We start from the raw sequence: 16,712 nt of genomic DNA, 5'->3' as shown, positions 1-16,712 counted from the left end.
CACAACAGTGAGAGGCCCACGTACTGCAAAAAAAAAAAAAAAAAAAAAAAAAAAAGTCAGGGAACTGAATGCCATACCTGGTAGAACCTGGCTACCTGGATCCAATCAGAAGGCAGCCGGACAATGGCACAGAAATATCGTCGCAGGTAGGGGCGGCAGACTGGCAAGAAGGCAGCAATGGCCAAGACTTTGTTGGCCACATCCCGGACATTCAGCTGCTGCCTGGCGTACAGAGATGCCTAGGGCACAGGGTAGGGAGTGCTGGCCTCTCAGCCACTTCTGCACAGCACCATGACCTACACTCATTTGCTTATCTAATCTGCCTGCATAAAACCTTTCCTGAGCCCTCCATATTGTCTGTAAATATAAAATCCAAGCCTCTTGGCTTGGCATTCTACATCTTCCATGATCTAGCCCTTATTCACCAGTCTTCTCCTAAGTCTACTTATCCCAATTTAAGGGCCTTGAACCTTGTCCTTTCCCGCTTTGGAAGACCTCCCACCATCAATGTCTATCAAAAACTTACCCAGGGTTCAAATTGCTGATTTATCCTGCCATCTTCCAAAGCTTCGTAGGAAACATTTTCCCTCTTTTCTGCTTCTGAAACATTCACTATCTACTACTCCATTTGCATTTATATAATATTTGGGATAATTTTTGCTTCGCTAATAATACCATTAATAATACCAATCCCTAAGAGCCAGGTCCAAGTTTCGTTTTATCTGTTGGTATAACCCTCAAGGCCTAGCATTGTGTACTTAGCCTGTGTACCTACTAAATAAACAAACCCTAGGATACTCTTTCTCAATCCTATCTTCCCCCACTCCTCAGAGAACCCTAGGGACTGGGCCTCAGGCTCACCCAGAGATCCTACTACCTTCCTAAGTAAAGTTCCTTCAGCCCCTAGTATAAAGCTGCTCACCATCCCCCTCACACACCATAACCAAATTCCCTTCCTCCTAACTTCCCACTCCCATCCCCTCTTTCATGTCACAATACCTTGAGTATAAATTCAGGCTCCAAGGGGGTAAGTTCACTACAGACTTTGAGGAGGAAAGCCTGGGTAGAGTAAGCTGCATCATTTGTGTTTACATTTGACACCAGAGTAGAACACAGAAAGCTCATTAGAACCATCTGGGAATTGGGAAAGAGAGGGAAGAAAGGAGAAAAGAGGTAATAAGGACCAACTTAAGCATCCACTCAGGCCAACTTCCAAAGACAGAGAGAATGAACCCAGATTCAGGAAGATGTCTGTCCGGCTGAGAGGTCAGAAAAGGGGATTAGGAAGTTAAGAAACCAGAGTTCCTTCCCCTTCTCTCTGTGGAGGGTATCAGCCTTTGGTGACCACTCCGCCCAACTTCCCTAGGCCCTCCCCTCCACCATCAACCTCTCCCCAGCTCTGGAACTTTTACCTTTTTTTCCTGAAGGGCCTGGTCAGCAGGCTCAGGACGGGATTCCAAGTCCCCAGGGGTGAGCTTCAGGGTCAGCTCCTCCACTTTCTCCTCCTCTCCCAAACTTAGACTATAAAAAGGCATTTGAGCCTCTGCCCATTCCTTGTCTTCTGGCTCTTTCTCTCCAGAAGACCATCGACCCTGGGGATAGTGACAGCTATTAATCCCGGCACTCACCCACGGCCCCTCATACAAGAGAGAGATCTGAAAGCAGCATCCAGGGCTAGGAAGAGTCCACATCTACCTTCTAGCACCTGAACTCTTCTCCCCTCACACCCCAGCATGGATCTGCCCAGTCTGACAAGAGTGATCTCTCAGTATCACACACACGCTCTTTCCCAAATCAACATTCTGAGCCTTTGCTCAGATGCTTCATGATCTTCCAGCTTCTTTCATCTCCTTATGGATGTCACAGCCTAGGAGCCTGGGGCCCTTCACAACACAGCTCCCAAGAGGCTATTAAGGTATTTTAGAGTCAGAAGAAAAAGGGCCAAGTCCCAGATCAATTGCCCAGCAATCGTGAGCTTACCCTCTGAGCCTCGGCTTCCTCATTCCCTGCCACCTACCTGATGGGGCTGTTACAAGATTAAATGGGGTCATGTATGTATGACTCTTTGCAAATTGCAAAGCCCTAAATAAATGTAAGATGGCAGTAGCTGTAATCCTGACAATGACCCTATGACGTGGATTTTCACTGATCTCATCTTAAGGGTGAGGAAATTAAAGCTTCAAAAGGTTAAGAGTCTTTGGGTAGTATAGTTATTTTCACAGTATTGATTCTTCCAACCCAAGAACATGGCATGTCTCTCCATCTGTTCGTGCTGTCTGATTTCTTTCATCAGTATCCTATAGTTAGATTCTGAGTACAGGTCTTTTGTCTCCTTAGGTAGGTTTATTCCTAGGTATTTTATTCTTTTTGTTGCAATGGTAAATGAGACTGTTTCCCTAATTTCTCCTTCTGATCTTTCATTGTTAGTGTATAGGAATGCAAGAGATTTCTGTGTATTAATTTTGTATCCTGTGACTTTACCAAATTCACTGATAAGCTCTAGTAGTTTTCTGGTGGCCTCTTTAGGATTTTCTATGTATAGTATCATGTCATCTGCCAACAGTGACAGTTTTACTTCTTCTTTTCCAATCTGGATTCCTTTTATTTCTTTTTCTTCTCTGACTGCCATGGCTAGGACTTCCAAAACTATGTTGAATAACAGTGGCAAGAGTGGACCACTCTGGAGAAGATGTGGAGAAAAGGGAACCCTCCTACACTGTTGGTGGGAATGTAAATTGATACAGCCACTATGGAAAACAGGAAACTAAAAAATATTAATAGAACTACCATATGACCCAGCAATCCCACTCCTGGGCATATACCCAGAGAAAACCACAATTCAAAAAGATACATGCACCCTAATGTTCATTGCAGCACTATTTACAATAGCCAGGACATGGAAGCAACCAAAATGTCCATCAACAGAGGAATGGATAAAGAAGATGTGTTACATATATACAATAGAATATTACTCAGGCATAAAAAGGAAAAAAATAGTGCCATTTGCAGAGACATGGATAGACCTAGAGACTGTCATACAGAGGTAAGTAAGTCAGAAAGAGAAAACCAAATATCGTGTGGTGTCGCTAATGTGTGGAATCTAGAAGGATGGTACAGATGAACTTATTTGCGAGCCAGAGGTAGAGACAGAGATGTGGAGAACAGACTTGTGGATGCCAGAGAGGGGGAAGGGGAGGTGGGATGAACTGGGAGATTGGGATTGACATATATACACTACTATGTATAAAATAGATGACTAATGAGAACCTACTGTACAGCACAGGGAACTCTACTCAATATTCTGTGGTGACCTAAATGGGAAGGAAATCTAAAAAAGAGGGGATGTGTATATACGTGTAACTGGTTCACTCTGTTGTACAGCAGAGGCTAACACAACATCGTGGAGCAACTATACTCCAATAAAAATTAATTTAGAAAAAAAAAAGGTTAAGAGTCTTGCCCAAGGTTGAGTGGCTTATAATTGGCAAAACTGGTAGAGGGCTCAGAGTTGCCTTTCCCTCAGTCCAAATCTCAAGTCTACATAGAAGGAATGTGTGTTTGTCTACCAATCCTGACCTGTATACTAAACGTGCTTATATAGGTGTGTACAAGTGGACATGTGTCTGCACATGCACACACAGGGAAGTGGTACTGTAGTTGTTTCTCATGCCTTGTAAGATCTCAAAAGCACTTGATTGACTCTGCTACTGCAATAGTTTATCGGCTCTCCTCCCGAGCAGAGGCTTTCCAAGGACAAAACCTACTTATGCTCTATTGTCCATAATCTCTGCACTAGATAAGCAATAAGAGTAATGATGCTCATGAAGACAGCCCTCGGGTAAAAGAAGCCTCAGGAAGAGGCTCTGAGGAAAGAAGGCACACAGACACAGAGCAGCACAGAGGGACACTGTGGCACTGAAAGCTAGTGACTAGACATTCTAACAGACATGGCTGCAGTGAAGACAACTGTTTGGAGCTATTACCAAAGCTGCTTCCTGAGCTCTCTCTGTGGCAGAGATGGTTTTCAAGATGCTGGGGCAGGTCAGAAGGCCTGGACCCTCAGAGAAGCACTGAGCCCTTGAGGCTGGAGGCTCAGAGAGCAGGTGGTTGCTGGCACTCAGGCTGCACAGGTCAGATTGCACCATGTGAGGTATCTGGAGACTCTGGGTTAAGGGGCTGGTGGACACAGTGCTCTTCAGAGTGGGGAGTGTGGCCAGGCACCGGTTCTCCAAGGAGAGGATGTCTGAGTGGGCAGACACATGCCCATGTGGTTTCTCCAAGGTCTTCAGGTCAGGAAGTGTGGCCAGGCACCGGTTCTCCAAGGAGAGGATGTCTGAGTGGGCAGACACATGCCCATGTGGTTTCTCCAAGGTCTTCAGGTCAGGAAGTGTGGCCAGGCACCGGTTCTCCAAGGAGAGGATGTCTGAGTGGGTAGACACACGCCCATGTGGTTTCTCCAAGGTCTTCAGGTCAGGAAGTGTGGCCAGGCACCGGTTCTCCAAGGAGAGGATGTCCAGGTGGGTAGACACACGCCCATGGAGTTTCTCCATGGCTGGAGCCCAACCAGTATACGCCTAGAAGGACAGAAAGACAGGTAATGAGCAGCTGGCTGTATTGGGAGTGCATGCGTACTGGGTGGGACTAAATCTTTCCCATAGTCCTCCTGGTAATGCCAGTGACCTGAAGGCAGAAAACAACCAATATTTGTTTTTCCAGGACTGGGCTCATTCCAAGGATGTATACAGGGAGTATTCTAAGGGAAAGGAGTACGGAAAAGGTGAGGTAGAAGCTTAAGAGTAAGGAAGTTTAAAAAACAAAAAAAGGGACTTCCCTGGTGGTCCAGTGGGTAAGACTCCACGCTCCCAATGCAGGGGGCCTGGGTTCCACCCCTGTTTGGGGAACTAGATCCCGCATTCATGCCACAACTAAGAGTTCGCATGCCACAACTAAGAGTTCGCATGCTGCAACCAGGAGTCCGCATGCTGCAACTAAAAGATTCTGCATGCTGTGACGAAGACCTGGCCCAGACATACATACATACATACATATATAAATAAATAAAAAGTAAGAGCTGGAGAGGAAAGGAACATGTCTTCACATGAAGGGGTAAAGGAGACCCCCCAGGGCTATCAGTATGATCCCAACTTAGCACACGAGCCATACTCGTAATCTGGACTCTGGATTCTTAGCTCCAGAGAAACAAACATTTTGATCAAGTTGTCTATACTCACCACCTCAACTTCCTTGCCTCCTACTCACTCTTAAGCAACTAAATGGGATTCTTTTTCCACTATTCCTCCAAGGCTGTCCTCTCAGGTAACTAACGGAATTCTTCGTACTATAAGAATAGACATATCTTGGAGCTTATCTTACTTCATCTCTCAAGTGGAATATGACCCTGTGATCACTGTCTCACTGAAACTCTCTCCCTTTGACTTCCACAGCGCTGTCCCGGTTTTCCTCTTACAACCCTGATCACACCTTCTTGGGGGGTTCTTTCTCTGCTCTTCCTTGAATGTTGATGCTGCTTAGAGTTCTTTTCTAACCCTTCTATATACTTTCCCAGGGTGGTCTCACCTACTCTGTTGCTCCACATAACACTGCTATGCTGGCAACTCACATATTTATTCCTTGACCTAGATCTCATCTGAGCTTCATACTCATTTATCCATTCCCCTGTTGGACATCTCCCCTTGGATGACTCAAAGGTACCCAAAACTCCATAGATCCCAAATATATCATCTTTCTACCTCTCCTCCAAATCCATTCCCCCTCATTGCCCCCTATGCTTACAAGGGTTTGGTATAAAATAGGCTTGAGTTTGAATCCTGATGGGACCTTGGGCTAGTTCCTTAAACTCTCTGTGCCGCAGGTTCATCACCTACAAAACTGAAATAAATGCCTACCTCATAGAGTTGTATAGGAATAAATAAGAAAAAAATATATCAAGCACTTAGAGTTAGTAAGTGTGCAATAAGTGGAAGCTATTATTATTTATTATTATCATCCAATAAATTACCAAATCCTATTGATTCTACTCCCTAAATGTCTCCGAGATCTATCCAATCCTCTGTTCTGCCTGCCACCGTCATCGCTGAAACCCTCCAATCCACGTGGCACACAGTATGTAGATCTGCCTAAAGGAGCTCCCAATACATACCCCAGCCACCATTTACAACACCTTGTTTATTTCATCATAATAAAAATTTATCTTGTTAGCCCATTTGCCTACTTGTTCATGGTTTCTCCTTAATAAAATAAAACTCCCTGAGGGTCAGGCCTCCTGTGTCTTGTTCATCTCTGCATGCCCAGCATCACACACATAACCTGGCTTTTGATCTCCCAGCCTCACCCCTTACTGCTACTCCCATCTAACGTTAAGCCTGAACCACAGAAACTGTTTTCAGCTTATGAATTGCCAAGGTATCTCTTGACTCTGGACTTCGCATAGGCAGAGGCCTAGAAGATTCTTCCTTCTACCAAGACCATCCCCCTTCCCCAGCCCCTCCTTTACTAGGCCAAATTCTACTTCCCTCTCACTCTGAAGGCCCCAGTTTAATAGTCAGTTCCTCCAAGGAGCCTCAGGTGACACCCAGCCCCCAGTCTGGTACAGGTGGTCCTTCTATGTTCCCACACTGTACTTCCTCTAACATAGAACACATCCTCTATATTGTAATTGCCTGGTCATTTGTCTTTCATCCCCCCAGACTATAAGTTCCTGAGCTCTTTAGCCTTGTTCACCATTGTTGCAACAATGTCTAGTCAGTGGGACTCATAAGCTTTTGAGAATCTGGTGAAAGCCATGGAGCTTTTTCACAGGAAAACATGAGTATATACTACTTTGCATTCAATTTTCAGGGAGTCCACCCACGGATCTCCTAGAATCTCCATTAATTACAAGTTAAGAACCTCTGCCTGAGAGGATGCTTGAATTTATATCATTAGGAATGTACATACTCTCTTATTTGGACAAATGCTTATCTCCTATTTACATTTATGTATTTTAGGAATAAGTATGTTGTTAAGTCAATTGCTTAATCCTTAATATGCAAGAGCTTATGGACAGGAATGTAGAATACTTCCAAGAAGACTTGAATGGACTGACAATCCAGAACCAGAAAGGACAATGGATATCTCACTGGACATAAGTGCAGGCAAACTGCATCAAGAATGATGACCTATATAGGCTTGTACATTTCCCTCATGTCTTTGCACTATACAAGCCCCCAGTGAAAGGACTTGGGAATCTCAGAATCGACTCAAGATTTTCAAAAGAAGAAGTCTCATAACAAAAATTAAGTTAACAGGGCTTCTCTGGTGGTGGAGAGGTTAAGGATCTGCCTGCCAATGCAGGGAACACTGGTTCAAGCCCTGGTCTGGGAAGATCCCACGTGCCACGGAGCAACTAAGCCCGTGTGCCACAACTACTGAAGCCCGTGTGCCTAGAGCCCATGCTCCGCAACAAGAGAAGCCACTGCAAGGAGAAGCCCATGCACCGCAACGAAGAGTAGCCCCACAATGAAGAGTAGCCCCCGCTCGCCGCAACTAGAGAAAGCCCTCGTGCAGCAACAAAGGTCCAACTCAGCCAAAAATAAATAAATTTTAAAAAATTAAGTTAACAGAAATATAGTTACATGTTTTTCACACCCTGGTGTTTGTGAAGGGAGATTCAGCTGACCTACAAATGAAAAGTAAAAGTCTCTACAAATTAAAGGTTAAAAATCCCCATCTCTAATTCCATTCTCCAGGGATAACCACTGCTAAGTTCTATATGAAGAGTTTCAGACACTTTCTATGCATATACAAATATCTGTATAGGTCTCTACCTTCCCTTCCCCCATATCCACCACCACCCCCCTTTTTGTTTTGTTTTGTTTTGTTTTACACAAAGAGGATCATACTTTAGACACTATGCTGCACTTAGTATGCCTTGGAGACCTTGCCGTGTTAACACATTAATAGCCACCACACTTTTAAGTTGGCTGTGTGACAGCCTACGCTTAAGCACAGCCTGGGTTCCCGTCCCAAGGAGCACACAGCGCAAGGAAGAGCGACCCATTCTCACTTGGTCTCTTCCACCTTCTTCCTGTGCCCTTCTATCCCCCGGCCCTCCCTTTCCCTCATCCTTCCCACTCCCCCTTTCACACACCACACCCGCTCCCGGAGCTGCCGGAGGAGCAGGGCCGAGGCACACCCCTCCCGGCGCCCGCCCAGCGGAGTCCCGGGAGGTCACTACCTGGCCGCGCTAGGCCCTTCCCACCGGCCCCAGCGGCCGAGCTCACGCCTGGACCCGGGGCTAGGGCCAGCTGCTGCCGGCGCTCGACCGTCCCCGGAGCCACCCGGGCCTGAAGCAGCTGGCTGTCACGCGGGGCCGCTCGGTCCTCGGCAGCAGGAAAAGGACCGGGAGCTCTCGGCTCCGCGGGTGGGTAGAGTGGAAGCCGGAGGTGGAGCCGGGCGGGGAGCGGGGAGGAGACAGCGCGCCGCCGCAGACGCGGGGCGGGGCTGTCGCGGCCCGCGGGGAGGAGAGATGCGCGGCTGGCGATGCAACTGCTGAGAGAGTATTGCAGCCTTTTCTGGGGCCAGAGGTTAGTCCCACTCCCTCCCGCCTCCTTTCCCCCCTCTCCCCCCTTCCTCGTCCTCTTTTCTCCTGTCCCTCAGGTTTCCTCCTCTACCAAATTCCGCTCTTTTGTTAAATTTCCTCTCTTTTGTAATATCTTCCGACACCATTTCTTGAAAAAGATTTTGGCATGTTCGCTGCCGATCTGGACACCTTTTGTCCTGGTATCAAATAGTATAGTGGGACTCTTAATTCATGCGAAAGTTACTTGGTGAAAATAGAAATAAAAGGAGACGGAAAGTAAAGCAATGGCCTGTAACCGGTGTAGATAGCAAATAATTAAGGTAGAGTGAACTAAGAGCAGCTTATGTCCATCTGGGATAGGTCCCTGGACAAAGAATTTTTTGGAGCCATCCTGAATGGCTAATGCGGAACAGTTTTCAGAAAGTGGGACCAGGCTCAGGAAAGGGACAAGTGACCTTTAGGATGGTAATGCTCGTGCTGTTTCATAAAGAGCAGGGCCAAACAGATATTAGCAGGAGAAACATGCTTACCTCATGTAAGATAGATTATCTGTCTTCTGGAAAATATCCCTTTCCTAAGGGTAGCGGGTACCCTTGCATTCTCAGGTAACAACTGAAGCTTCAGCTCAGAATCAGGGGCATCCTTTATTCTCAATTTGTTAAGCCAAATCCCACCTAACTTCCTTAGATGCCTCTCTTACCACCTACCCCATTAGTCCCTACACTCTTTTTATAAGAAATATTTTTCTGTCCCCTTTATTATCCTGAACTACAACTTATAAATAATGTATTTTAGCATCACACTGGTGGTACAGGAAGAATAGCAACTGGTGACCATTGCTTCCTGGTTGACTAGGAGGATCTAGAGTTTCCTTTCTGGTTAGCTGAAAGAGCAAAGAAATTCAAAGCCAGCACATTGGAACCATTGGAAATCTTTTTTAAAAATCCTCAAACTCAGGCCATACCCTAGACTGATTAAATCACAATCTTCAGAGGAGGACCTGGGCATTAGAAGTTTTTGAAACTCCCCAGATAATACTAATGTGCAGACAAGTTTGGGAATCTCTGCCCTAGGATCTTGCTAATCAAGGTATGGGCTGTGGACCAGCAACATCAGCATCACCTTGTTAGAAATGCAGACTCTCAGGCCCCACCTCAGACCTACTGAATCAGAATCTGTAATTTTACAAGATTCCCACTTACATTAAACTTTGAGAAGCACTGATCTAGACAGGTGGAGTGGGGTCTGGAGTCTGCATTTTCAAGCCCTAGGGGCCAGGCCTGGCAATCTGTATTTTACAAGCTCTCCAGGCAATATTGATACATGCTAAAGGTTAAGAACCCCTGATTAAAACTAGGGTTTTTGCTCACCCCCCTTGAAAATTTCTGATTTGGTAGGTTTAGGATAGGACCTGAGAATCTGCATTTCTAGGAAACTCTTGGGTATTGGGGATTCTGACCTCTGATCCAGGAAACACATTTAGAAAATCACCAGTCTAGAATGATTCTCTAGGCAGAAGGACAGTAACTGACTGATCTCTAAAGGATATTTCAGTTGGATTTTGAGACAGCCAGATGAACTGTCTCTGCCTTGCAACAGAGGAAATCTCTCAATTCACAAGATGTTTACAAAGTCCAAACTCAGCTTTTCTTTTCGGTGGACAGTGCTAAATGCACCCTGTATTATTTGTTCCTTTGAGTCCTGCTTTTCTAAACTAGCCACTCCCTTGAGTTGAAGCAATCTTTCTTCAGATTACTGTCATTCTGCCAACTGAACAACTACCAGAGCTGAGGAGGCACTCCATTCCCCACTGGGTTAACTCTCATAGAGCTTATTTCCAAGTTCTTAGAGGATGACTCACTTTCTCCTCCATAGGTAGCCTACACCCATAATTGTTGATCAATGGTATTAAGCTGCAATATCCAACTGATGAGTGCAGTGTCCAGACTTGCTACTTTCTGGGGTGAAGTTGTGCCATCTCCTCAGCCCTTAGAAGCCTCTTTATTAAGGGCCCTACCACCTATTAAAATTGCTCACCTTTAGACATACAGATGGCCAACAAGCACATGAAAGGATGCTCAACATCGCTAGTTATTAGAGAAATGCAAGTTAAAACTACAGTGAGGTACCACCTCACACGGGTCAGAATGGCCATCGTCAAAAAGTCTACAAATAATAAATGCTGGAGAGGGTGTGGAGCAAAGGGAACCCTCCTACACTGTTGGTGAGAGTGTAAGTTGGTGCAGCCACTATGGAGAACAGTATGGAGGTTCCTTAAAAAATTAAAAATAGAGCTACCATATGATCCAGCGATCTCACTCCTGGACATACATCCAAAAAAGATGAAAACTCTAATTCGACAAGATACATGCACACCTATATTCATAGCAGCACTGTTCACAATAGCCAAGACATGGAAACAACCTAAATGTCCACCCGCAGATGAGTGAATAAAGAAGATGTGACATATATATATATATAACGGAATACTACTCAGCCATAAAAAAAGAATGAAATATTGGCATTTGCGGCAACATTCATGGACCTAGAGATGATTATACTAAGTGAAGTAAGTCAGAGACAAGTAATATATGATATTGCTTATATGTGGAATCTAAAAAAAATATACAAATCAACTTATTTACAAAACAGAAACAGACTCACAGACTTCAAAAACAAACTTATGCTTATCAAAGGGGAAAGGGGTGGGGGGATAAATTAGGAGTATGAGATTAACAGGTCCACACCACTATATATAAAATAGATAAACAACAAGGATTTACTGTATAGCACAGGGAAATATATTCAGTATCTTGTAACAATCTATAATAGAAAAGAATCTGAAGTTGTACACCTGAAATTGTACATCAATTGTAGTTAAATTTTAAAAATTTGCTCACCTCTTCTAGTCAATCTTATTGCACACTTCTTATCCTCTCCCATTTTGAGTCAATTTTATTGCACACTTCTTATCCTCCCCCATTTTGAGTCAATAAATATCTGTTAAGCACCTATGAAGTGCAAGACAGTATGTAAAATGTATAAAACATGCCTTCTTCTCAAGGCTTCATGGTCTCATAAAGGAGACAGACACATGCAGGAGACACAAGAATACAAGGCAAATTATGAGAAGTGCTATATTCTACTAAGGAACAAACTCAGGATTCTGTGGAGGGGGAACCGTGAGCAACTTCCTGAAGGGAGTAGACTTTGAACTGGGAAGGGTAGATCTCTGATAAGAAGCTGAGAGGGCAGTGAGTGCCTGGGGATTATAAGGACCCTTGGTTTCACCAGATTTTTCTTTTCCCTTTTGTGAATATTTACCTTTAGATTCACAGCTTGTGCTTCTATTCAGTCTATCCACTGCCAGCTTCAAAGAATCACCCAAGCAGTGATTTATGGACAAGCACCTATTCGGTTGCACTTGGCATCCCAGAGGAGCTTCAGATTCTTTTCCATTATAGATTGTTAAAAGATATTAATACCTTTTAACTGCTCCCACTTGTAGAGTCTAAGTATGAGTTTCGTGAATAAAGCCTACCACTCCATGGAGGTGAATCTACATTGGAGATGTGGCATAATAAAGACAGCAGGCTTGGAAGTCCTTCTACCTGTGTTTAAATACATGCTCAACATTTATAAACTGTGTGACCTTTGGTGAGTAAATTCACTCCTCTAAGCTTCAGTTTTCCTATCTGTAAAATGGGGATAATAATAGCATCCACTTTTTATGGGTTGTTTGGCGTTTAAATGAGATAATGCATGTAAAGCAGTTAACACACTGCCTGGCACATAGCAGGCACCTAAACAATGTTAGCTATATTCTAAAACAAGCAGTTCTTACTCCGTTATGAGAGAGTTGGCTTTAATCAGTGACAGTTTGCTTGAAAAGTGTGCAATGCATTGAGGCTCAGATTACCTGTCTGGTAATGAGTCAAGCTGGTATACAACTAGAAGACCTCTAGCTCCCTAAATGCCTTAGCCTCAGCTGGAGTCTAGATGAATCCATATCCCTATCTCAGGAGCAGTGTTAGTCTGGAGTAGCTGGGGATAAACCTGTAACCCTCTGTATGGCACTCATGGTCTCAGGGGTGCTATACTGGCCACCCTGTTTGGTGTCACCTAGCTTGCTAATCTAAAAGGGTGTAGCCTGGAAACTTAATTTCAGAGTACCAGGGTACACGTTTTGAAATGTGTGTAGAGATCCTTAGGACTATCCCAAGCTCTGGAGCTCATGACTATAATAACACTATGATGTTGACAGTACAGGTATTATCTCTATTTCATGGATTAAGATACTGGCATTCAGACGTTGAGAACGGACTTGAGAACACAGAGGGGGAAGGGGAGCCTGGGACATAGTGAGAGAGTAGCATTGACATATATACACTACCAAATGTAAAATAGATAGCTAGTGGGAAGCTGCTACATAGCACAGGGAGATCAGCTCTGTGCTTTGTGACCACCTAGAGGGGTGGGATAGGGAGAGTGGGAGGGAGGCTCAAGAGAGAGGGGATATGGGGATATATGTATGCATATAGCTGATTCACTTTGTTATACAGCAGAAACTAACACAACATTGTAAAGCAATTATACTCCAATAAAGATATATATATATATATATATAAAGACACTGGTATTCAAAGTGATTAAAGGACTTACCCATGATTACCAAAACAGCAATTGATTTGGGGCTTGAACCCAAGATACTGATTCTAATTCACTCTAATTCACACTCTCAAGCTATACTTTTTTCACAATTCTAAATCAGAAATACAGGTTATTGTATCTTGAATCGTCAGCCATAATAATAATACCGTAAACTTCTATCTCTCAGAGAAAAGACTATAATCTCACCACTAATGACACATACATGTATTCATGCATGTATTTATGCATAGGCATGTATATATATGTAATGTATGTATATTTTTGTAGTTGTATTAACAGAAGTTGTGATAAATTCACACTTTTCCACCTATGATCCCTTGATCCCAAGAGTTAGCTAGGATTTGGAATGTAGTCTGTGGCCCTGACAGAGTAATTATGTCATAATAACTGTCCTGCCTGTAGACCTAACCTGTGATGCTTGTCTCAGTGAGTCTCTTGGTCCTGATGTTATGTCACCTGGAGACTGCTCTCATTGAAAAGCCTTCCTGTTCATTATCCAGACTATGCCACCTGCCTTGGCTTTCTACACTGTGTAAAGAAGGGTTTGAATTGCACTATCCAAAATCTCTTCGTTCCATGTTTCTATTAAACGATCTTTCTATCCAGTTTTTCACTCTTTTGGTTAGACATTGTTGCTTCTACCTCCTGGACTGTCCGTCTGGATAAATGATAGCGCTTAGTTTTGCAGCTAGTAGGATTTCTATGTGATTTTTACCCCCCTTTTTTTTCATTTTTTAACCTTTTCTGTTATCGATTTCCCAGATGTCCAGGGCATAATATATATATATAGTATATTTGACAGGGAAAATATCTGGAGAAGAGACAAATAAGGTTTCTATTTCAGTAGTTCAAAATTACATGATGAGGGCTTCCCTGGTGGCACAGTGGTTGGGAGTCCGCCTGCCGATGCAGGGGACACGGGTTCGTGCCCCGGTCCGGGAAGATCCCACGTGCGGCGGAGCGGCTGGGCCCGTGAGCCATGGCCGCTGAGCCTCCGCGTCCGGAGCCTGTGCTCCGCAACGGGAGAGGCCACAGCAGTGAGAGGCCTGCATACTGCAAAAAAAAAAAAAAAAAAAAAAAATTACATGATGAGTTGAGTGAAGCAGAAGATAAGAGGAGAGCAAGCTCAAGATGATTACAAAGTTTTGTGTCCAGGAAAAAGGAAAAATGATAGTGCCAACAAAGCACGATGAGTCTGAACCGATGATAGTGGTAAATCCAAGTAGAGGTGAGGGCTGCTAAAAAAACATAATACGATTAGAACCCAGTTGAGTCATTAAGGCTTGGGATAGAGGAGAGGTGAGCTTTCTGAAGAGGATCATGAAGCAAAGTAAGAGAAGAACATGGGCAACCCAGAATTAGGCATAGGAGACTCATATAGTCCAACACACTTAATTGGTATTGAACCTACACCCCCAGTTCTATCCAGTTCTTGAGTTGACCTGGAAAAGATGAGCGCAGGTGTGTAAATTCCACCCTCATCCACAAAGGAAGAGTTGAAGGAAGAGTGGGGGCAGGTAGTAGGGGAGTACCTACAACACCTTGGTTCATTATCTGATTTACCAAAGATAAGAATCCTACCTCTCTAGGAACTCACCAGACTGTAGCCTAATCCCTGGATTGCCATGATTGCCTGCTCTGTAGGAATGACTTCTGTCCCAATTCCTGATGCTCACTCTACTTCCTTTCTGGGGTTGAGATACTACTCTGAATCTCAGTGCACTTGCCCAGGGCCCCAGCTCGTTGCCTTGCCTGTATCAGGCCCCTCCCACTGAAGAGTGGTCCAAGAGCAAGACCAGTGTCCTGCTTCACATCAGAAACCTCCTCCTCTCTTTTCATTCTAACCACAATTTCAAAAATGGACTTCCCTCGTGGTCCAGTGGTTAAGATTCCGTGCTTCCCCTGCAGGGGGCACGGGTTTTGCATGGGTTTTGGCTGCCGTGGGGTGCAGCCAGAAACAAAAGACAAACAAAAAAACTAAGTAATGAAAGCAAGAGCCTTTTGCAGCTAACTCCCCCATCTACATAATTTTGGACCTTTGGCTGCCAGCTCTGCCTGGGATGGCACCACCCCCTCTTGGACACTATGATTTGACTTTCTGCCGCCTCTTTGGATTGGAGAAGTAAGAAGAGTAGGAGAGTGTACTATCTCTGGAGCCAGGGAAGGAGAAATTTTTCGGGTGAAAGCCAATTTTCAAGCCAGCCAATTCCTGCAGAAAGATGAAAGAAAATGAGGATGGCCTTAGATTGTTTGATTTGGTGAGAAGTAGGTCATGGTGACAAGGAAGGAGGATGGTCTCAGTAGTGTGGTGGAGACAGAAGCCAAATTACAAGGGATAGTGACTGTTTTTTACAATAGAGAAACTCACACAAGAGTGATTCAGTCATGGTGAAACCTTTATTTAAGCCTGTCTTTGCATACAAATCACAGAGCGTGTTCACAGAAGTTCACCCTAAAGACTCAATCCTCGTAGTTTCTCAGTGCTTCCGATTTCCTTCTTCCCTGTCTTCTTCAATCTTTCTTCTCTGTTCTCTTATATAGCCTACTTACCCCTCCTCATTTTCAACTATGTTCCTAAACAGAGATATAGAAAAAAATCCTTAATAAAATAATGAAATCTCAAAACAATAAACAAAAACATGTCAAGTCTCTCCTGGCCGGGATGAAGAAAGATGCGAGGGAGGTTCCCTCATCTCACCCTTGGCAGCATGAGAATCTAAATAAGCAAGGGTAAGAGAAAATTGACCTGTACAAAGAAGTGGCCCTTCTTTGCCTTAAGCTGCTCAGGGGTCAGAAGTGGAAATACCAGACAGGAAAGACGTTGGGGAGTTGTGAAGAAAGAGAACATACAATGAGGTGAAAGCCACTGTCTTCAGGAAGGCTCCAGGGAAGAGAGTAGGCTGGCACAGCAGCAGAATTCTCTGAAGAATCCCTGGAATACTGACTTCCCCTTTGCTATGGAGACACAGGGCACCACATGCCCCATTTGCTTCTTTCCTCTGACTGGAATGCCTCCCTCCTTCTCTGACTGGTGAGTTTCCAGGAAGCCTTCAAGATCCAGTTCAATCTACACCCATCTGATGATGCCTTCCTAACAGAAGTCTTCCCTGGACAGAGTTCCCTCCTGCATCCTCTGGGCTCTCATACCTTCAACTGCGAGGCATGTGAGGTACGCGGCTCTCGGGAGAGGTATGAGGCAAGTGTCCATACCTCTAAGTCCACTGTAAAACTTGTATTTGCTTACAAGTCTGTGTGCTGGTCGGGAGCTCCCTGACCTTGGGATCCTGAGTGCCTCACGTCGTACCCGGCACACAGTAGATAATTAATAACTGTGAGGGAGAAAGGAGAAAAGATAGAAGAGAGCAAAAAAAGGGAAGGAAAAGCAGGGTGGAGGAAGAGAGAGAGGAAACATCTGACTCAACTTTCCCTGGCCAAGAAAAAGGGAAATGGATTCAAAAAA

At 44.4% G+C, this 16,712-nt stretch overlaps 1 protein-coding gene across 2 annotated transcripts in view; it reads right to left on the bottom strand.

The window, feature by feature from the left end:
* The window catches only part of TEP1 (telomerase associated protein 1), a 41,678-nt gene extending 33,251 nt beyond the window's left edge, over window positions 1-8,427 (bottom strand). For both annotated transcript variants that reach the window (XM_060096536.1, XM_060096537.1), the window contains exons 1-5: window positions 8,237-8,427; window positions 3,984-4,574; window positions 1,413-1,592; window positions 1,000-1,134; window positions 78-239 (exon numbers count right to left, since the gene is read on the bottom strand). In XM_060096536.1, coding sequence (XP_059952519.1) covers window positions 78-239; window positions 1,000-1,134; window positions 1,413-1,592; window positions 3,984-4,550 — 1,044 coding nt within the window. In that variant the 5' untranslated portion in view covers window positions 4,551-4,574; window positions 8,237-8,427. The remainder of the gene's footprint in view (window positions 1-77; window positions 240-999; window positions 1,135-1,412; window positions 1,593-3,983; window positions 4,575-8,236) is intronic.
* Window positions 8,428-16,712: the final 8,285 nt, after the last annotated feature.

The sequence above is a fragment of the Mesoplodon densirostris genome, chromosome 4 (assembly GCF_025265405.1).
Source record: "Mesoplodon densirostris isolate mMesDen1 chromosome 4, mMesDen1 primary haplotype, whole genome shotgun sequence".
NCBI classification, from domain to species: domain Eukaryota; kingdom Metazoa; phylum Chordata; class Mammalia; order Artiodactyla; family Ziphiidae; genus Mesoplodon; species Mesoplodon densirostris.
Note: the sequence above shows the minus strand (reverse complement) of the source record. Positions and strands in the feature narration are given on the sequence as shown.